Source organism: Chelonoidis abingdonii, chromosome 24 (assembly GCF_003597395.2).
Source record: "Chelonoidis abingdonii isolate Lonesome George chromosome 24, CheloAbing_2.0, whole genome shotgun sequence".
NCBI lineage: Eukaryota > Metazoa > Chordata > Testudines > Testudinidae > Chelonoidis > Chelonoidis abingdonii.
In genome coordinates, this window is record NC_133792.1 from 287,508 (window position 1) to 310,359 (window position 22,852).

Sequence of the window (22,852 nt, forward strand, 5' to 3'; positions counted from 1 at the left end):
GTTCTCTGCTCGGTTTCCCCATCCGGTTCCCTTAGTTTAGCCCTATGACCTCACTCCTGATCCTGTTTTTTTCATTCGTTGTCCCACGTAATTATTTGGTGTTCTAGCCCTGTGGATCCTCCCCTTAGGCTGGGGGGAGGTCCTTTAGAAGTGGGCGGGCTTCGCCCGCCCACCCCTGGGATACCAATAGGCTATTCTGCTGTACCCAAGTGGCCTGTAGTCTCAATACAAGTTGGTACAAGAACATTCTTTGCTGCACTGTCTGGAGAAGACTCCATCTATCTTTAAAAGGGGGGAAAAGGAGGAGCCAGGGAACTACAGACCAGTCAGCCTGACTTCAATACCTGGGAAGTAGGGATATAAATATCATTTAAAAAAGTTAACCCATTAAACAATTAAAATTATATCATTTAACCATTAACCAAGGTCACTCCAGTGGGCCGGTGCCAGGCGGCAGGGGCTGAGGTCCCACCGGCCAGGGCTCGAGTTCCGCCAGGGATGAGGTCTTGGCGCAGCTGGGGCTGGGGTCCCACCAGCCCAGACAGTGCTGCTCCAGCTGGCTGGCCCCGTGTGGCCACTGGGTTTAACAGTTAAGGTCCAGTTAACAGTAAGCCTAATGCTTACCAGTTAACCACTTAACCTTTTACATCTCTGCTTGGAAGCTGTTAGAGCAGCGTATAAAACATTCAGTTTGCAAATACCTGGAGGATGAAGGGGTGATCACTAGCAGCCAGCATGGATTTACCAAGAACAAATCATGCCAAAACAGCTTGATTTCCTTCTTTGACAGGGTAACTGATTTGGTGGCTAGGGGGAATGTGGTGGATATAATATATCTGTACTTTAGCAAAGGCTTTTGACACAGTCCCACATGACATTCTCATTAGTAATCTGGAGAAATGTGTATTAAATGGATACATAGTTGTTTAAACAACCACAATGAATAATTAATGGAATGATGTCGGATTGGAAGGAGGTCTCAAGTGGGGTTCCACAGGGATCTGTTCTGGATCCCATGTTGTTTAAAATCTTTATTAATGACCTTGATGTAGGTATAGCAATCATACTGATCAAATCAGATGATACAAAGGTAGGGGAGATTGCCAACACTTTGGAGGATAGAGCTAAAATTCAAAAGGATTTTGATAAATTGGAGAACTGAGCTATCAACAACAAAATGAAATTCCACCGACAAATGTAAGGTGCTACATTTAGGAAAGAAAAGCCAAATACAGAGTGGGGGATAACTGACTTGGCAGCAGCACTGCTAAGAAGGATCTGGGAGGTGTGCAGGATCACAACCTCAACATGATCAGCAATGCAATGCTGTTACAACAAAAGCAAATGGAATTTTAGGTTGCATTATCAAGTACCGCTTTACTTAGCATTGGTTAGGCCTCAGCTGGAGGACTGTCCAATTTTGGTCACCTCTGTACAGAAAGGAGAGAAATTGGAAAAGATCCAGATGCAAGCAACAAAGATGATCAGAGGGATGGAATGTAAGCCATACGAGCAAAGGCTGAAGGAACTGGCAATGTTTAGTTTGGAAAAATGGAGATTAAAGGGGGACATGATAGCAGTTTTCAAATATTTAAAAGGCCGCTATAAAAAGATGGAGAGAAATTGTTCACTCTTGACACAGAGGGCAGGACAAGAGGCAATGGTTTCAAACTACAGCACAGCAGATATAGATGAAATCTCAGGAAAAACTTGAACTGTAAGAACAGTAGGACAATGGAACAAACTGCTTAGGGAAGTGTAGCAGAGTGGATCCCAACTCCTGCCCTGCAGGGGTTAAAAGCAGCCCTGGGAAGGGGGCTGGGCCTGGAGAAAGCAGCCTGTGGGCTGGGGCCTGAAGCCTGGGCTCATTGGGGAAAGTGGGCTCAGCTGTGGCCATGCTCCAATCAGGCCCAGCAGGCCCCTATAAGAGGCAGTGAAGCCAGAAGGCCAAGAGTCTCTCTCTGACTGGAGAGGGAGACAGGCCTGGCTGCTTGGGAACTCATGCAGGGGACCTAGAGGAAGGCAGGGCTGGGGAAAGGCCTTAGGAGCTGGGAAGCCCTAGACCAGCAACTCCCCAGGCTGTAGGGCCTAGTTCCAGGCCTCCTAGGAACTGGGCTTGCAGAGGGGCAGCCGGAGGGTGGGTAAAGGCAGCCAGGCCAAACCCCTTGTTGTCTGTGATGAGTGGTGGATACTGCAGTCTGCCTCAGTGAATGGGGGCTATATGGAGACTGGGCAGTAGCCATATACTGAGGCAAAGTGGGGATAGTGGGGTGGGGTACCCCTGGGAGGGGGGAGACCCAGTTAAAGGGGCACTGGGTTCCAGGGAGGGACACGGGAGGGCTAGCAGAGGACAGGTGGATCGCTGGCCTGCAGAGGGTGCTCTGGGCTGGGAGTGAGCTAATTCCCAGAAGTCACCAGCAGAAGGTGCCACAGTGGTGAGTCCGCTCATCTACAGGAAGTCATGGAAGTGCCTTAACTGGAGGTTTTCAAAAGGAGGCTAGATGCCAGCTGTTTAGCCACAACACATCCTGCATTTTGGCAGGGGGTTAGACTAGATGACGCTTGTGGTTCTGTGATCCTAAGAACATAACATAAGAACGGCCGTACCGGGTCAGACCAAAGGTCCATCTAGCCCAGTATCTGTCTACCAACAGTGGCCAATGCCAGGTGCCCCAGAGGGAGTGAACCTAACAGGCAATGATCAAGTGTTCTCTCTCCTGCCATCCATCTCCATCCTCTATCCTAACAGGCCATACGCCTCAGTGATCAAGTCAGCTCATTAACTTCTTCCTGCCAACTCCTGAGTATTACGCCTCATCCTCCTCTGATGAATCAGAGGCTAGGGGACAACCATTCTCTAATACCCATCCTTGGTTACATAATGACACTGTCATTTATAAAGAGTACTTCTTCGTTAATAACGTAGTCCAATGCAATTTATAGTCCCAGTAGTTCCTGTCTTAAAATCACTAAGTTATAGCTCCCCAGCCGATTCACAATTTCTCCTCAGGCAATGAAGTATCCCACAATGCCTTGGACTGTGTGCTGTGTTGAAGTATAATTAAACTTCCTTTATATTGTTTTAAAACCTGCTACCTATTAATTTCATTTGGTGGACAACCCTAGTTTACGTTAGTATTTATGTGTGGCAAATAAGTACGCTATAACTTCTTCCTTATCCACTTTCTCTAACATCACCTCATGATTGTGATTTTACTCCTATCATTATCCCCCCCCTTAGTCTCTTCTTTTCCAAGCTGAAGAGGCCTAGCCTCTTTAATCTTTCCTCGTATGGGACCCTCTCCAAACCCTAATCATTTTAATTGCCCTTTTGAGAACCTTTTCTAATGCTAGAATATCTTTTGTGAGGGGACCACATCTGTACACATATTCTCAGTCTTATTCTCTATCCCCTTTTTAATGATTCCTAACATCCTGTTTGCTTTTTTGACCGCCTCTGCGCACTGCATGGACATCTTCAGAGAACTGTCCACAATGATGCCAAGATCTTTTTCCTGACTCATATCCTATATCTCAACCCCCCTGTATCTCTGTCCTTGTTAAATCGTATCTACGCCCTTTCCTGTTTTTATGGCTGAATGCTTTTGTCTGCCATCCAGTATTGCACTCTGCTGTCCTGCAGTATAGTAGAAATTGCTTGTAGTAAACTCTGCTTGAATAAAGCCTTGTTTCATAGAGTTCTGTGGCATTGTCCTTGTAGGAAGGTATTGTTCTGAATTCCCTATTTTGTCTCCTATTTTGTTGAAAGTTCAGAATTGTCCCTGGGAAATCTGAACAGGCTAGAACATTAGGACTCTCCATTTATGGGGGGAGTAGATCAATTGAGCTCTACTGACTGGACGAGTTTTTTTGTACATTATGAAAATAAACTCCATGAAGGAACGTGATCCTAATCCTGTTAAGAGGAAAAGCACTGGCCTTTCCTCTGGGGGGTGGGGGTGTGCATGTGCTAAGTCGCTCCAGTGAATATCTCCCATGGGTCAGATATAGGCTGTCATGCCAGTTAGTCCTCCCTGACCTTTCTTTAATAAGCATCTCATTAAAGCCTAACTAGTGCTACTTTGTTCTTTGGTTTCCCTATCAAAATTGTGCAGCTCCTGGAAATGTACACGAGCCAGCATTTGAACGAAGCCCCTGTTCTAATCAGGCCATTGTTTTATGTGTGCAGAAGCAGAGTGTGAAAGCTGGTGGCTTCCTGCCGTGGATCCTACACACAGTTGTTTGAGGAGGGCACAGCCCTGTCTGTCGGGAAGCATGAATGTGGGGTAAAGAGGGGAGGAAGGAGAGGAAAGAGGGCAAAGGGCAGCAGCAGCAGTGGCCCTAAGAGGGGGAGATTCCTACTGAGTGGTGTCAAATGTAAAAAACAGCAGAAAAGAATCCACCCTGTTACTTACTGCATATGGCCAGATTCTCCCCAGATCTCTGTGAGGCTGCCTGGGGGACCCAGACCCTCCCAGTGACTGCTGGCGGGAAGATCCGACAAGCACTGAAGGAAGCTGGAGTTCTAAACTCCAGCCCACGGACTGTATTTAAAAGTGGAAATGGGCCCATGAGTTGGATATTTCTTTACTGCAGGGCTGGGCAAACTACGTCCGACCTGCAGGATCGTACTGCCCGGTCCTTGAGCTCCCAGCCGAGGAGGCTACCTCCAGCCCCTCTCCCGCCGCCCCCCCTCCCCCGGAGCCTCGCCTCACCTCACCGTGCCAGCAGCATTCTTGGGGGCAGGGCTGCAGACTCCTGCGGGGCTTCGTGCCACGGCCAGACGCTGCTCTGAGTGGCATGCTAAGGGGACCAGGGCTGGGGGGTTGGATAAGGGGCAGGGGTCTCGGGACACAGTCAGGGGACAGGAAGCAGGGGATGGTTGGATGGGGCGGAGGTTCTGGGGGGGATGGTCATGGGATGGGGAATGAGGGGTTGGATAGGGGGGTGGGAGTCTAGGGGGGTCTGTCAGGGGGCAGGGGTTCTGTCGGGGGCAGAGGGTGAGGATAGAGGTTGGGGCAGTCAGGGAACAAGGAGCAGGGGGGGGCTTAGAATGCGGGGTGGGATCTGGAGGAGCGGTTAAGGGCACTGGGATCTCACTGTGAGGCCTGTGCGTGGTCAGGGAGCAAAGGAGCAGGGGGGTTAGATGGGTTGTCGGGATGGGGATTCTGAGGGGGGCAGGGCCAGGCTGTTTGGGGAGGCACAGCCTTCCCTACCTGGCCCTCTATACAATTTTGCAACCCTGATGTGGCCCTTGGGCCAAAAAGTTTGCCCACCCCTGCATTACTGGAACCTGTCCTAATAGTCCCTCCAAACCCTCCTGCCATGCATAGTGGGTATCTGCTCCATCTAGCTCCTAGAGCTGGAAGGGACCTCAAAATGTCATTGAGTCCAGCCCCCTGCCTTCACTAGCAGGACTAAGTACTGATTTTTGTCCCAGATCCCTAAGTGGCCTCCTCAAGGATTGAGCTCACAACCCTGGGTTTAGCAGGCCAATGCTCAAACCACTGAGCTATCCCTTCCCTCAAGACTGGTTCTTATAATCTCTAGGTTTGTCAGGACTAGGATGGTCTTGTTAACACATGGGCTAATGAACAATGCCTGGGACTGGCACAGGTCAGCCTGGGCTGTTACAGGTCACCATGGCCTTAGGCGGTGAGGAGACGAGGCAGATCCCTTGGGTCCATAGCAAGAGGTGCCAGGTCTGTACCTTAATGCTCCTAGGCTGAGGTTTTCAAAGGCCTCTTGAAATCTATCTTAAATGGTAACAAGGCTGTGAATTCTTTCGATTTTTGTTCGTTAGACAACAGAAGCCCCCAATTCTGGTGCGTGCTATATGCAGCTGCCCAAATGCCCATCTCCCTCGCGCGCCAGTCTGTCCTTATCTTCCTTTCTCCAATCCCATTGCTGGTTTCCACACTCCTTTTCAGATCACATGCAAGACACTCGTCCTCCCCTTCATAGCTCAACACAGCTGTACCATGGCCACATCCCTGCTCTCCTCGCCTCCTGCTCCTCCTCTTTCACTCCCGCCTAGGCATCTCTAGCATCTCCCAGCTAAACAGTCACAAGATCTGCCCTCTCCTCCTTTGAACCCCCAAAGACCCACTTCCCCCGTGCCTTCTGAGGTGGATCAGGGGTATCAACCCGTTGCATCCTACATACTTCACTGTGTACAGCCACTGTGATCCTGGGTTGACACTTGCTGTACAGAGTCCAGACCCAGAATGACCTTCCCGTGCTGAGCTGGGAAACCAAGAAATATGGCTTTAGAACCCCAACTCATGAAATACAACAGGTAGAATATGCTGGCTGCTTTTGAGTGTAACATCAACTATCTCCTTGAGTTAAGTGATGCCCCGGAGACAGGCTTTTATTTTGGAGGGGAAGCATTTGAAGCTGGCAAGGGTGTCAGGAAATGGAATAAACCGGAGGCAGCACTCTGGTCTTATGATGACTAGCTCAGACCATTCACTGCAGACCACAGGTTGAGGGAGTGAACAGTACTGCAGTGTGTCTATGGACTCTCCTCCCCCTCCCACATCTGGCTGGGATGTCTTCCTTTGAAAAGCTCTGAGCTCAAGGGTGGCTGCTCAGAGCAAGTCAGGAAGGTTGGAAATTGCTGGCTGCCAGCTGGACTGCCGTAAGTAGACTGCTAATTACTGCCATGTATTTCTTGTATGTATCGCTTCTTAGCATCAGGCAGGACTGGCAGATTCATGGCTTGGGAATGGCACAGAAACTGTGTCTTTTGTGCTTATGACTTGTGAACAGTTCAGTTTCTCTTCTTCTCTAGGTTTGCTTTCAGGGCTTTCATTACAGTTTGGCATCAGCTTTAAATCCTGACACTTTCACTACCTGCTCTGGGGAATGTAGAGATTAGGTGGCTTTAGTTTGTGAACGACTAAATGCTGTCCTTGCTACTAAATCAACCTTGTCAGGAGACCCATTTGCCACATGGTTGTCCCCCAATCAGGAATGCTGTCTCCCCTGTGTGGCAAGATGGAACCATCTGGGGACTGATGTCCCCCTCCCAACATGGCTGATACATGTACTGTCACTAGGACCTCTGACAAACACTATTCCAGGAACAGAGTAAATAACCCTCATACAAGAGAACCTGATAGGTGTTTTGCAAGGGTCCCATTCTTCTGGGCAGTAGCCATGGAAATGGATGGCTTTTATTCCTTTGAACAGCTGGTGTGTGAAAAGCTGAACAACTCTATTGTCTGGAGCATGTTGAAGTGCTGTGGGAGTTGATTATTTTTGGTTATGCCCTGTGGTTATGTCTGTGACAGGTATTAATTTCAAAGGGGGCTCAGAGTAGTGGAATCCACTTAGCTGTCTGCTTGGCAAGAAGGGCTCCATTTGCCCACTAGGACTCTTAGGGTTTGTCTGTGCTGCAGTTGGAGGTGTGGCTGCAGCATGTGTAGACGTAACCGATCTAACTCTGGTACCAAAAGTAGTGAAGTCGCAGCAGCACAGTCTTTAGTATGGGCTTTACAAGCCTGCCAGGGATCCTAAGTATCAACTTGAGTGGCTGGCCTGGGTTGAAGCCTGTGCTGTTAGGGCTTCATTGCTGTTGGTATTCGCACTAGTTAGGTCTAAGCGAGCTGGGGTGCATCTGCATGGGCTTCAGTCACACCTCTAGTTAAGTGTAGACAGACCCTTAGACCAGGCTGAGTGCTTCCTCTTCAGCATTTGTCTGGATCCCGCCCATAGTCTAGACTTTTCATGACCTGTAGTGTCTCTCTGGGATGTGTGAAGGACTGGCTGCCACTGGAGAGCTTACCCCAGAGAGGTCTGAGCAACAGGCCTGGCTGTCTCCAGGGGAGAGGCGCAATGGACTATCCTTTACATAGCGTATTGCCTCCTCAAAGCACCTCGTTCTTCTTAACTGGCCCTTGCAGATCCCTTGGAAAACGGGGAGCATCAGGATCCCTATGGTACAACCAGTGCTTGTCTTTCATCTTCTGAGAGTAAACTAAGAGGTGGCCAATCTTCCTTCAGTCGCTCTCTATAATCCCCAGTAATACTCTGCTACGTCAGTCCCAGGGCTCCACAGAGGAGTGACCCCACCTACATCTGCATTGTCTGCATGTCCTGAGAACTGGTTCTGCTCATGGATGAGTGGGGTTGGTGGGTGGGAACTGAGACAGGGTGTCTGGCCCAAAGCAATGGAGGGAATTGGTGTCTGGAGTTGGGATTAGAACTCAGGATCTGGTTTCGCGCTCCTAGTCCTGTGTGTAAATCCTGGTCTGCTTGTCTTGATAAGCCTTCAAACGGAACGCACTGCCCCTGTATAGAGAGCTGGCCCCAGAACTAAACTGTGATGTGAAAGAGTCAGCAAAATGAGATGCAGAGGACATTTATCCCTTAACCTATTTTTCCCTTCCCTACTTTTCTTCCTCACTCAGTAGGATGCTGTTGAGGATGCAGGTGAACCCGTTGCATATGCTAGAAGTGCTGTGTAGACAGGTGAACCTGTCCAGGTCTCAGTAGTCACTGTGTAATTTTATTTCCTTCCCTGAGTGCATTAATAAGTGCTAGAGCAGGCAGCAGTGCAGTCTGGAGAGCAAACCTCCCCTTTGCATAAAAATACCTGCCGCTGACAGCTGGGTGTGTGCTCTGGACTGAACCTACTTAAAGCTTTTGCCATAATAGGAGCTAGTGTCTGGCCCCAGTTAGATTCTGGCTTTGTAAAAGCGGTGCCCCTTGCAGGATATGCAGCTCTTTGCCTGGCAGTCAACTTGTTATTCTGGATTGCTCTTGCTGCCTTAAGACTTGTTGCAGACCCACAAACCCAGTAATTTACTAGAGCAGCTGCTCCAAGCCATCTGTTCCCACCATCAGCTGGGGAGAGTGAACTCCTTGATTGTAACTTCAGTCGATTAGTGCCCAGCGCTCACTATGCAGCCATGCTGACTTTTTCCTTGCTCTCCAGTGGGGTAACTCTTATTTTTAAATGATTTTTCCATGTATTGATTCCCTTTGCACAATGGCTTGAGCTGTCTCTCCATCATTATTTTACTTTAAGGGCTCACGAAATATCTTACTACACGTGTCAAATAGCTGTAGAGATCTTAGGGGTGTGTGTGATGGGGTGATCAGTGGTCCTCGTTCCTTAGGGAGAAAGGTTTGGGGGCTTTGTGTGAACATCACCAAGGACAGTATTAACCAACTCAGACTTGAAAAAACAAAACCAATCCCCTTCCCCCCACAAATGGCACAAACCCCACTTTCTCACTCGAATACTTCACTGTCATTTTGTTAAGGTAGTCAGCTTTTTCTGAATGCTCTTCCCACTGCTGACATCCCCTGCATCCCCAGCAACCCAAGACAAAGAGTAAATCATTAAAATCTAAAAAATAATCCCTACCTCCCACACAGTTTTTACCTGAAAAGGAAGAAGAGCCAAGATTTCCTGGAGCTGCTTCGGACTTGGCTATTGCTGTTGATTTTACAGGTATGTTAGGGAGAAGGATGGCAGCTTAAAGCTCTAAGACAGAGGGATAGTTGTTTAATTTCAACACTAGTGCATCCAGAGAAAAGCCATTAAAGACATCAGTGGGGGAATGAAGATGGTTTTCAGGGGAGGAGAGGGGATTTCATATTATCCTACTGTGGGAAGGGAGGGGTGGCAGAATGCACAAAATCCTCAAACTCTGGAAACATCACTTAATTATTTAGCTTAAAGGGGTTCTCAAACTGGGGGTCGGGACCCCTCAGGGGATCGCAAGGTTATTACATGGGGGGGGTCGTGAGCTGTCAACCTCTGTCCCAAATCCTGCTTTGCTCCAGCATTTATAATAGTGTTATAAATTAAAAACACTTTTTAATATATTTAAGGGGGGTCACACTCAGAGGCTTGCTATGTGAAAGGGGTCACCAGTAAAAAAGCTTGAGAGCACAGGTAAACTCAGAGCTCACTCCAGCCTGTATCAGTTTCTGGTATGCTTATCTCAACATCTCCCCTTCCACTTTCCAACCACCTAAAAACTTATACAAAAGCTGGGTTGTTTCCTGATCACTATTGCTCCCATATCAAAGACCTTTCTCCATCTCTTCTGCACACAACACTCCCCTTCCCACTGTCTCCTGTAGCTTGTGGCTTTAGGATGGTTGAGATGGGTTTTCATTTCATTGTTTTTTTTTAAATTGTATCACTTTGTTGTGAATAGAATCTTAGACCATAAAGGAGCCAGAGCACAGCCTGTTGTAGTCAATAGGGCTACCTAGCACATCTCTCCAAGGGGAGCAGAGCAATGCTTTTCAGTTTTGTCAAGCTCTGGGGGAGCCTTCAGAACTGGTGCTAAGTGACTTAACTAAGGCCACATGGCAAATTGGTGGCAGAGCTGGGAAGAGAGCCCAGGTCTCCTGAATCACTGTCTATTTGAGGCACTATGCTTCTGTCCAAGGCCCTGGTTCTGCAGTGCCCATGCAGCATGTCTCTTGCAAGTCCTAATATACAGGGCTGTATAGTTGTTTGCCCCTTTGCCTGGGCAGAAGAGATTTGAGGCTTGGGGTTGTGTGTGTGTCAGTTAGTGTTTCCTCCACTCTGGTTCTTTGGCTTTGAAATTTAACAGTTGTATGTGCATGCAGATGAGGCAATAGGCTCTTCTGATGCACTGAACAAATAAACACTGAGCCCACCTGTAATGCTTGCTCCCAGGCGAGAGCACTGAGGATACAGTAGTTACTTTCTTCTGCTATTTGCACTGGCCCTTAGTAGTCCCTTAATTTGCTCACAGTCTGATTATGCCTGTGTGGCCTCTGTACTCCTCATGCCAAACCCTTGGGTTTGAACAGTAAGTATGGAAAGAGGGATTCTTTCTTCCCCCTCCACCCAGTAGATTACATTAGCTATATCATTCACTTCAGCGTTTGACATGAGGTATAAGTTGTCCCCTTCTCTGTATCCCTATGCCTCACCGACTCTCCAGCTCCTTTCTAAATCTCCTCTGAACCCTTAATCCCTTTCTGCCTTTGCTCTTTTACTCTCCAGAGCATTTTGAGATCAGCTCCTGTGACAGGCGCCTCACCCCAGTGAGGGGGAGAAACCATGACCACCATTAACCATTTATTTGCTCTCTCTTGTTCTAAAGTGCTCGTCCAGACCCACTTGATTTGCAGTAAACAGATTTAATGGGTTTGGATTTGCAGCCTTCTATATGTTTTTCTCTCTCTCATTATGTCTAAAGTAATTAGAGGGGAGAGGTGAAGAACAAAAGTTCCTCAAAATGAGACTGGCTTGCCTGGAGCTATTCCAGACCTTTCCATCAGCAATAACTCTCGTCCCAAACTAATGCAATTTTTGGATAGACCTGTTCCCAATCAAATGCATGGCTGCCAATTAGGAGAATTATTGTGAATCTGATACCTTGATAGATGAAATTAAAATAGGGCTTGGGAGCAATTAGATTCTGAAGCAACAAAAGTCAGCTTTTGCACGTTCAATGTCTGGAGTTTAGAGGAGACTTTTTCACTTAATGAGTTAAAAAGGATCCTTTCTTCCCTGCTGCATGTTTTCTCAATTGGATTATAGGTTCTTCAGGGTAGCGACCTTGTGTGCCTACCACCCACTAGAAAGTTGCAAAGATATTAAAGAAATTAACATAATGGAAACACACCTCATTGGAAATGCAAGGTTTGCTTTGAGTTCTGTGTACAGAACTTGAGGGATGATGTTATGTCCCAAGCTATGAGCCACATCTCTAGGACAGCAGTTTTCGTGGTGTGGCTTGTTGGAGGCCTGACTTCTTCTTTGTGGACAATAGAAACTGCCTTCTGTTTGGGGAAGGGTTTCCTGTTACTCTCACCCTAACATCCATTATTCCATCTTTCTTCAAGGCTCCCACTGTCCTGTGTGTACCATCATTGACAACTCTGCAGTAAAGATGTCCATCTACCATGCAAACCATACAATGAACAGCTCCATGGCATCCACCTCTGAGCATTATCATCCAACCTCAGAACACCATCACCCTACAACATCACCAGGACACAATCATGGAGAAGGGATGATGATGATGATGGTAAGTGAAGTCCAGAAAAGTACACATCATCCAGAGCTTAAATTGAGCTCAGTTTCCAAAGTCCAAAGACTTTTGCCTCCCTGAACAGGTGGCTCTTTGTAGCAAGGAGTCAGAATCAGTTTTCTAAAATGCTTATTTATTAATGTTTAGCTGCAGGGAGGACATGACTTAATAGCACTAAATCTATCCACCCAGTTGCTGAGTTCACTTCCTGAGGGGTGTTTCTCTACAAGGATTCTTTAAATCCTCTAATATTGCTGCTTGCCCCAAATGTGCTGTTCTGTCTTCAGAGGCAGCTGTTAACATAAATGAAAATCTGTCCTTCCTTGGTTTGTGTATCTGAGCTGGGAGAGGCAACAAGGGCAGTTTCCCCAGAGGACATTCTGTCATATGAAATGTGTTCAAGAGTTGGGCTCATTTTACTGCAAACTGTGCTTCCCTTGCAGAAAGCCAGGTAGCCTGCAAGCTTGGCACTCCACCTTTTGTGAGCAAAAGACATGCATGAAAGCCTGAGTGTTTCTGGAAGGGCCTCTCCAGGCATTTGCTGAGATAGCTGCTCCGAGTCATTTGGACCAAAGAATATGCGGTCTTTCCTTACTGGGATTTGCCTATAGACAAAAGGAAATGAATAGAACAGAGGTTCTCAAACTTTTATATTGGTGACCCCTTTCATATAACAAGCCTCTGAGTGTGACCCCCTTTATGAATTAAAAACACTTTTTTACATATTTAACACCATTATAAATGCTGATTGCAAAGTGGGGTTTGGGGTGGAGGCTGACATCTCACAACCCCCCCCCCCCACCACCACCATGTAATAACCTCATGACTCCCTGAGGGGTCTTGACCCCCCATTTGAGAACTTCTGGAATAGAACTCTTCATCTGAGCTCTTAGCAAGAACATTAACCAGCTCTGTGAAGAACATTCACTGTAATAAATGAGAGAAGCATCTAAGTTATGATTGAATCAAACTAACCAAGCCCAGCCCCATTCCTTAACTCATCCCCATGCCCTGAGTGCAGGACAGTGCCGGGCTGAATGTACAGTATTTTGTTGGGTGCCAGTTTGTTTGTCAGTCACCATGTTGTTTCCTCTACTGTAGGGGTGGGCAAACTTTTTGGACCAAGGGTCACACTGGGGTTGCAAAATTGTATGGAGGGCCAAGTAGTCAAGGCTGTGCCTCCCCAAACAGCCTGGCTGGGTGGCACTGTCACAGAGCCCTCTTGCCAACAGAGGGAGACAGAAACTTTCCCTCTAATCCACGCTGGCTGCCTGTCTCCATTGTTCTCCTCTCACTACAGCTGGAAATACCTTACTGACTGGCTCCACTAGCTTTCTGGTATTTGTGCTGCTTTTTCCCTTACAAACTGTTCCTACCCGTAGGACTGAGAGTTGTGTCTTTGCACCCATTTTCATACTAAATGTTATGTGGTAGCCACTACAGATGCTGCTCCCGTAAGTGGACCCTGTATACTGTGGTCCATTGGAGAGAGGGGCCATTCCACTCAGTTGGCGTTTGCTGCTGTCTGGCTTGCCATGTGAAATGAGATGGGTGGCTTTCCTCCCTGCTAACACAGCTTTCTGAATCCTGCTGGTACCAGCCCAGACACCCACCCTGCATTTCTGTTATGCTGGTGGAATCAGGACTCTCTTCTGTGAAGCTCTCTCAGCAATACTTGTAGAGTGTGTAAATCATAGAATATCAGGGTTGGAAGGGACCTCAGAAGGTCATCGAGTCCATCCCCCTGCTCAAAGCAGGACTGTAATGGGGTGGTCCCCTGCTCCTGCCCAGAATGGCTTAACACAGCCCTGGCAGAAGGCTGGGGCAGGGGAAAAACTGTGCTGATTGGCAGAGCAGCCACAGCTGGGCCATGCCCCAATCAGGCCACAGCTGGCCTGTATAAAAGGCTGTGAGCCAGAGGCCCAGGAGTCTCTCCTCAGGCTGGGAGAGAGCAGGGCCTGGCTGCCTGCAGTAAGGGTACTGGAAATGAAGCAGAGCTGGGAAGAGCCAGAGGAGCAGGGGAGCTCCAGGCTGGCAACTCCCCAAGCTGCAGGGCCTGGTCCAAGGCCCATAGAGGTACTAGGAGGCAGAGGAAGGCAGCAGGTCCAAACCCCCTTGCCTATGATGAGTGGCTTTTACACTGCAGTCTGCCCCAGGGAGCGGGGGCTTGGTGATGACTGGCAGTAGCCAAACTGAGGCAAGGAGGGGATTAGAGGATTGGGGGTTTCCCAGAGAGGGGAGACCCATAGAGATTGGTGAGGTTATTGCCAGGGGGCAGCCCCAGGGTAAAGGAGCACCAGGGTCTGGGAGGGACATGGGGGTCAGCTACAAGCAGGACATCGACCTGCAGAGGGTGCTCCGGAGGCTGGATGAGCTAATTCCCAGAAGAGACCAGCAGGAGGTGCCACAGGGGTGAGTCGCACACCTTTACAAGGACCAATCCCCAGCTAAATCATCCCAGCCAGGGCTTTGTCAAGCCTGACCTTAAAAACCTCTAAGGAAGGTTCCAGTGCTATTCTATTCCAGCGCTTCACCACCCTCCTAGGGAAAAAGTTTTTCCTGATATCCAATCTAAACCTCCCCCACTGCAACTTGAGACCATTACTCCTTGTTCTGTCAACTGGTACCACTGAGAACAGTCTAGATCCATCGTCTTTGGAACCCCCTTTCAGGTAGTTGAAAGCACCTATCAAATCCCCCCTCATTCTTCTCTTCTGCAGACTAAACAATCCCAGTTCCCTCAGCCTCTCCTCATAGGTCCTGTGCTCAGCCCCCTAATCATTTTTTGCCCTCTGCTGGACTCTTTCCAATTTTCCACATCCTTCTTGTAGTGCAGGGCCCAAACTGGACACAGTACTCCAGATGAGGCTTCACCAGTGCCTAATAGGGGAAGGATCACGTCCTCCATCTACTGGCAATGCCCCTACTTATACAACCCAAAATGCTGTTAGCCTTCTTGGCAACAGGGGCCACTGTTGACTCATATCAGCTTCTTGTCCACTGTAACCTCTAGGTCTTTTTCTGCAGAATTGCTGCCTAGCCACTCGGTCCCTTAGTCTGTAGCACTGCATGATTCTTTCGTCCTATGCAAGACTCAGCACTTGTATGTTGAACATCATCAGATTTCTTTAGGCCCAATGCTCTAATTTGTCTAGGTCCCTCTGTATCCTATCCCTACCCTCCAGCATATCTACCACACCTCCCAGTTTAGTGTCATCTGCAAACTTGCTGAGAGCGCAGTCCATGCCATCCTCCAGATCATTAATGAAGATATTGAATAAAACCAGCTCCAGGACTGACCCTTGGGGCACTCCACTTCATACCAGCTGCCAACTAGACATGGAGCCTTTAATCACTACCCATTGAACCCGATGATCTAGCCAGCTTTCTATCCACCTTATAGTCCATTCATCCAGCCCATACTTCTTTAACTTGCTGGCAAGAATACTGTGGGAGATGGTATCAAAAGCTTTGCTAAAGTCAAGGAATAACACATGCACTGCTTTCCCCTGATCCACAGAGCCTGTTATCTCATCATAGAAGGCAATTAGGTTAGTCAGGCATGACTTGCCCTTGGTGAATCCATGCTTGCTGTTCCTGATCACTTTCCTCTCCTCTAAGTGCTTCAGAATTGATTCCTTGACGAGCTACTCTATGATTTTTCTAGGGACTGAGGTGAGGCTAAAGGGCCTGTAGTTCCCTTGGTTGTTCTCCTTCCCTTTTTTAAAGATGGGCACTACGTTAGCCTTTTTCCAGTCATCCTGGACCTCCCCGATTACCATGAGTTTTCAAAGATAATGGCCAATGGCTCTGCAATCACATCCGCCACCTCCTTTAGCACCCTCGGATGCAGTGCATCAAGCCTCATGGACTTGTGCTCGTCCAGTTTTTCTAAATAGTCCTGACCCACTTCTTTCTCCACAGAGGGCTGGTCACATCCTCCCCATACTGTGCTGCGCAGTGCAGTAGTCTGGGAGCTGACCTTGTTTGTGAAGACAGGGGCAGAAAAAGCATTGAGTACATTAGCTTTTTCCACATCCTCTGTCACCAGGTTTCCTCCCCCATTCGATAAGGGGCCCACACTTTCCTTGACCACCTTCTTGTTGCTAACACACCTGTAGAAACCCTTCTTGTTACTCTTAACATCTCTTGCTGGCTGCAACTCCAGTGTGATTTGGCCTTCCTGATTTCACTCCTGCATGCTCAAGCAATATTTTTATACTCCTCCCTGATCATTTGTCCAATCTTCCACTTCTTTTAAGTGTCTTTTTTGTGTTTTGTGTGCAAGGATTTCACTGTTAAGCCAAGCTGGTCACCCACCATATATACTGTTCTGTCTGCACATTGGGATGGTTTGTTCCTGCAGCCTCAATAAAAATTCTTTAAAATACAGCCAGCTCCCCTGGACTCCTTTCCACTTCATGTTATTCTCCCAGGGGATCCTGCCCATAAGCAGAAAAGTCTGCTTTTCTGAAATCCAGGGTTCATATTCTGCTGCTCTCCTTTCTTCCTTGTGTCAGAATCCTGCACTCGATCATCTCATGGTTGCTACCTCGCAGGTTCCCATCCATTTTCGCTTCCCCTACTAATTTTTCCCTGTTTGTGAGCAGCAAGTCAAGAAGAGTTCTGCCCCTAGTTGGTTCTTCCAGCACTTGTACCAGGAAATTGCCCCCTACATTTTCCCAAAACTTCCTGGATTGTCTGTGCACTTCTGTATTGCTTTCCCAGCAGATATTGGGGTAATTGAAGTCCCCCATGAGAACCAGGGCCTGTGATCTAGTAACTTCTGTTAGTTGCCTGAAGAAGAAGCATCCTCTCTCTCTCTGTCTCTCTGTTCTGTCTTTAATTTACATTGTCATCTTTTTATAACCTGAAGACATCTGCCAATAAGATTCAAAGAAGGGAGAAAATCCACTAGATCTGTTTAACCCTGAAAAACAAAATGGTGCATTGCCACAGAACTGTGCATCTTCAGACAACACACTGGGCCCACCTTAATGACCTATGTGGGATCACTTTTTAAAAAGAAACTAACAAAACAATAAAAGCCTTATTTAAGTTATAGGTAGAGTTTGAAGGGTTAAATTTTTATGGATAAATGTTAATCACCGTGCACACACAAACTGACAAAAAAATCCATTGATGATTGAAATTTACATATAGGCAAAGTAAGAAAAATGCTGCTGGAGAAATTTTTGGAGTAAAATCCAGTGACTTTTCAATTAAAATCATTACAAATGGACAAGTGACTAGTTACAGCTGTAATTGGAGTGTCCACAGCAATACCTAGCACTGCAGTCCGTGTTTCTGCTACACTAGGCTTGCGATAGAATGTTATTTCAACTATGAACTTAGTTACTGACTAGAACGGACTGCTTCCAAGGTTAATTCTAGTTATATTGTCACAATGTCCTTCCATTTAACTTCCTTAGGGCTTGCGTGTGTGTTCTGTGAAGTTCTGTCTCCCTCCCTTGGAGCTTACGCATTTTGCTGAGGTTTTAAATGATTTTTCTCTCTTGGTCAGGACATGACTTTCCACTTCAGCTACAAGAACGTGCCATTGCTGTTTTATGGACTGGTGATCAATACACCTGGAGGTTAGTAAAGCTTTGTTAGCAAAACAGCTGACTTGTTGCTCACCCCAGGCCAAACCAAAGGCTTGCTACTGAGCAGTCTTGTCTGAATGATCCCACCCCATGATGTCAGAGGTTCCTAGAGCATCCAAGGCAAGATAGTTAGCAGGTTGGAAATTGAGGCACAGAGGCTGAAGGTGATGGGATGACTTCCGTGTCACTTTTTGAGTATTGCACAAGCCTTAGTGAATGTGGTCAAGAGTTTCACTTTATGTGGTTGGACATCACACTCCCTGTGGCCTGTGCAGTGGGAGCTGTTTGTTGGATTGTTAGGTGCGTTTCTCTGTGTGCTTGAAGCAGACAACTCATCCTGTGTGGTCAGTAACCTTGTTTTGTCCTTTCCTGTCTGTCAGAAATGGCTGGTGCTTTTGTTGCAGTCTTCTTCCTCGCCATGTTTTATGAGGGCCTCAAAATAGCCCGGGAGAGTCTGCTCCGTAAATCACAGGTCAGCATTCGCTACAACTCCATGCCTGTCCCGGGACCAAACGGCACCACTTTGATGGAGACGCACAAAACAGTTGGGTAAGAATCCACTTTCCTTCTAACACAAACCCTGCTCATCTCAGCAGAAAACACAAGGAAGACTGAAATATAGCAAATTTTATACAGATCAGAGTCCTCTGCAGTAAAACTAACTTCATGCTTGTACACACTTCATCCTGAAGGAGCCTAAAGACCAAACTATACATACAGGGAACCTGCAGCTCCCTTTTTTGGAGGGAAGGGAACATAACAGCTACTCTGCACCAGCCACGTGAGGCCCTTTTTACGAAAAGGGAAACAACAAATAAAAGCAGGGGAAACTCGCAGGGAGGCGTGTTGTTTCCACATTTTAATTTGGCCAGGACACTAGACTCTCTGCCTATTCTTACATAAGGCACCAAAGGACCATTAGTGGTCAAGGCCTCTGTTTGCATACAAGCTGCTCTGTGGCTGGCAATGAGGTCCAGGTAGTAAAATGAGCTGGAATGATTTTGACCTTAGCAGCTGTGATCACCCAGTGAACATAGTTATTCCTTATTCAGGAATAACCAGTTTTATTACAAAGCACCCAGCTTCATGGAAAATATTGCAGTCATCTATGACAAATACACATGACAGGAGATCTCTGCCTTTTACTATCCGATCTCTCTTGGTGTTTCATGGCCATCTTCAAAAAGATCTCACAAAACTAAGTGATTGGGCAACAAAATGGCAAATGAAATTTAATGTGGATAAATGTAATGCACATTTGAAAAAAATAACCTCAACTGTACATACCATATGATGAGGGCTAATTTAGCTACAACTAATCAGGAAAAAGATCATAAGAACGGCCGTACCGAGTCAGACCAAAGGTCCATCCAGCCCAGTATCCTGTCTACTGACAGTGGCCAATGCCAGGTGCCCCAGAGGGAGTGAACCTAACAGGTAATGATCAAGTGATCTCTCTCCTGCCATCCACCTCCACCCTCTGACAAACAGAGGCTAGGGACACCATTCCTTACACATCCTGGCTAATAGCCATTTATGGACTTAACCTCTATCTTGGAGTCATCATGAATAGGTCTCTGAAGACGTCCACGCAGTGTGCAGCGGCAGTCAAAAAGCGAACAGGCAGGGCCAATGCAACCATTTAGGCAACCTAGGTGGTCGCCTAGGACACTAGGATTTGGGGGGCACCGTTTTCTTTGGCAGCAACCGCGGCGGACGGATCTTTGGCTGCCCCGGTCGCCGCTGGCATTTAGGTGGCGGGAGCTGGAGCAGGAGAGCACGGGGAGGGCCACCTGCAGCAAGTGGGGGGGGGGGGTGGCACACAAGGGAACTCCCCACCCCAGATCACCCCGTCCCACCTCCTCCCCGAAGCATGCCATCACTGCTTCACTTCTCCCGCCTTCCAGGCTTGCGGTGCCTAAGCTGATTGGCGCCGCAAACCTGGGAGGCGAGAGAAGTGAAGCTGCGACGGCATGCTCGTGCTCATGTGCGGAGCAGGGGTGAGCTGGGGCGCAAGGGGTGCCTCAGGGTGCGAGGTGGGGAGCTGCCGCAAGGAGGGCGCCTCAGGGTGGAGGGGGGGTTCTGCTGCAGGGGGGCCTCGGGGCAGGGGCGCCGGGGGGGGCGTGCAAGGTGGAAGTTTTGCCTAGGGCGCTAAACATCCTTGCACCGGCCCTGCGAACAGGATGTTAGGAATCATTAAAAAAGGGATAGAGAATAAGATGAAGAATATCTTATTGCCATGGTGCACCCGCATCTTGAATACTGTGTACAGATGTGGTCTCCTCATCTCAAAAAAGCTATACTGGCATTAGAAAAGGTTCAGAGAAGGGCAACTAAAATGATTAGGGATTGGATTGGGTCCCATATGAGGAGAGAGTAAAGAGGATAGGACTTTTCAGCTTGGAAGAGAGGAGACTAAGGGGGGATATAGTAGCGGTCTATAAAATCATGAGTGGTGTGGAGAAAGTGAATAAGGAAAAGTTATTTTTACTTGTTCCCATAATGTAAGAACTAGGGGCCACCAAATGAAATTAATGGGCAGCAGGTTTAAAACAAATAAAAGGAAGTTCTTCTTCACGCAGCACACAGTCAACCTGTGGAACTCCTTGCCTGAGGACGTTGTGAAGGCTGGGGCTATAACAGGGTTTAAAAGAGAACTGGATAAATTCATGGAGGTTAAGTCCATTAATGGCTATTAGCCAGGATAGGTGAGGAATGGTGTCCGTAGCCTCTATTTGTCAGAGGGTGAAGATAACTTGATCATGACTTGTTAGGTTCACTCCGTTTGGGGCACCTGGCATTGGTCACTGACAGTAGACAGGATACTGGGCTGGATGGACCTATGGTCTGACCGAGTACGACCATTCTTATGTAACTTGGCATTCCCAGCCCATGGGTTATTTTCTCTCTGTGGGGATCCTGCATTTCCCATCCTGTGACTCTTGTTCACTGACTGGTCATCCTTTTCTGATTCCTCAGACAACAGATGCTGAGCTTCCCTCATCTCCTGCAGACAGTGCTGCACATCATACAAGTGGTGGTCAGTTACTTCCTCATGCTGATCTTCATGACCTACAATGCATACCTCTGCATAGCTGTGGCAGCAGGCGCAGGCACTGGCTACTTCCTCTTCAGCTGGAAAAAGGCAGTTGTTGTGGATATCACGGAGCACTGCCATTAATGCTGGACACAGAGCGAGAGCCTCTCTCTGCCCCTTCGCTCGCTCTAACTGCAGTCACCAAGAGGATGAGGATCATTCCCGAGCTGTCTGAGAAGCGACAAACACCATGAAAATCAGTGTCTGTTTTACCACCAATGTCCTAGTCAGGACAATGCCTGGGCAGCTCACAGGGATTCCTGGTGTTGAGGATTTCCCACCAAGCAGCCTGGCACCCACACTAGATGGACCAGCTCTTGAGGTCACACCAGAGCCACCCTTGACCACAATTTATGTTGTATTTGTAGATTTTTCCCTGATTGAAATTACGTAGCAAGTAGATGTTTTCAAGATTATCGAACTGTCCTTTTAAAGCATTTTATTTTTAAAGAATAAATGCTCAGATCTGGGGGGTTTATGCATGGTTGATAAAGGAGCCAGTATGTGACAATGGCTATTTTAATTTTCAAAAAAAATCTGTACTTAATGCCTGGGGGAGGGAGGTGGGGATGTGACTGACCTCTGGGCGAGCAAAACCCTCTGGGACAGTTTGTAGAAACTTCTGTCCACAAAATTACAGAGTGCTGCTGGTAAATCACCAGAGGCCTAATGGGCTCAGGTCTGCTCCGAGAAGTGTGCACTATTCTTGTTAACTCCAGTGGGCATATTGTATCTATGTGTATCTGGGCCAGACTGGGGCTTCTTTCAAGTCTGTTTAATGTTACTGGTTTTCTACTTTATTCTTGCTCTGAACAGCAGGAACATTTCAAACTGGCCACTTCGGCTTACTGATCATGGAAATGTACTCGCCATATGCAAATCGGCAATTGCATTTTTAAGGAGCAGAAAGAGACTTTAAATAAACCATCGAAGCCCTGTTGATTTCATCTTGATTTGCAGCCATGTGCTGTTAGACTCAGATTTATCATTCCATGCAAATTGTCAGCAGCTGGCTCTGTTGTTCTGACTGTTTACAAGATTGTGATTTCTTTTTTCTTTCCAGTTAAACCAAGTGACATGAAGAAAGCTATTAAAGATTGACATTTCTGTAGAGGAGATATCTTGGCTGGGCTGGCAGGTAAAGAACCAAACTTGTGTAGGGAGGATATAGCAGCCTTAAAACTTGCTCCTTTTAGGATACGTCTACACTACGGGATTATTCCCATTTTACATAAACCGGTTTTGTAAAACAGATTGTATAAAGTTGAGTGCACGCGGCCACACTAAGCACATTAATTCAGTGGTGTGCGTCCATGTACCGAGGCTAGCGTCGATTTCTGGAGCATTCCACTGTGGGTAGCTATCCCGTAGCTATCCCATAGTTCCTGCAGTCTCCCCCGCCCATTGGAATTCTGGGTTGAGATTCCAATGCATGATGGTGCAAAAACAGTGTCGCAGGTGATTCTGGGTAAATGTTGTCACTCATTCCTTCCTCCGTGAAAGCAACGGCAGACAATCATTTTGCGCCCTTTTTCCCTGGATTGCCTTGGCAGACACCGTAGCATAGCAACCATGGAGCCCGTTTTGCCTTTTGTCACTGTCACCGTATGTGTACTGGATGCCACTGACAGAGGCGATACTGCAGCGCTACACAGCAACATTCATTTGCCTTTGCAAGATAGCAGAGACGGTTACCAGTTGTTCTGTACCGTCTGCTGTGCCACTGTAAATTGGCAATGAGATGACGGTTATCAGTTGTTCTGCACCGTCTGCCATGCCATTGTAAATTGGTGATGAGATGATGGTTATCAGTCATTCTATACCGTCTGCTGCTGTCATGGGTGCTCCTGGCTGAGGTTGGCCGGGGGTGCAAAGATAAAAATGGGAACGACTCAAGGGGTCATTCCCTCCTTTATGGTTTATCTAAAAATAGTCAGTCCTGCCTAGAATACGGGACAAGTGTGCTAGAGAACCAGTGTACCAGAGAGCACAGGTGGCTCCTGTCAGATCTTCACAGAATGCTCGGCTGCATGCTTTCTAGGGGTGCCCCTGCAACATCACGCGCGTTGCTTCCCTTGCGTCCCCAACCTCCTGGCGCTACTGTGGCAGCT

The 22,852-nt window shown here is 47.6% G+C and overlaps 1 protein-coding gene across 4 annotated transcripts in view; it reads left to right on the plus strand.

The window, feature by feature from the left end:
• SLC31A1 (solute carrier family 31 member 1) overlaps window positions 1-21,694 on the plus strand; it is a 79,289-nt gene extending 57,595 nt beyond the window's left edge. For 3 of the 4 annotated variants that reach the window (XM_032778980.2, XM_075060416.1, XM_075060417.1), the window contains 4 exons: window positions 11,851-12,035; window positions 17,563-17,635; window positions 18,025-18,193; window positions 20,624-21,694. In XM_032778980.2, the coding sequence (XP_032634871.1) occupies window positions 11,898-12,035; window positions 17,563-17,635; window positions 18,025-18,193; window positions 20,624-20,825 (582 nt within the window). In that variant the 5' untranslated portion in view covers window positions 11,851-11,897 and the 3' untranslated portion in view covers window positions 20,826-21,694. Of the gene's footprint in view, window positions 1-9,291; window positions 9,467-11,850; window positions 12,036-17,562; window positions 17,636-18,024; window positions 18,194-20,623 lie in introns of those variants that run through there. The other variant, XM_075060415.1, reaches the window with a different exon arrangement.
• The last annotated feature ends 1,158 nt before the right edge of the window (window positions 21,695-22,852 follow it).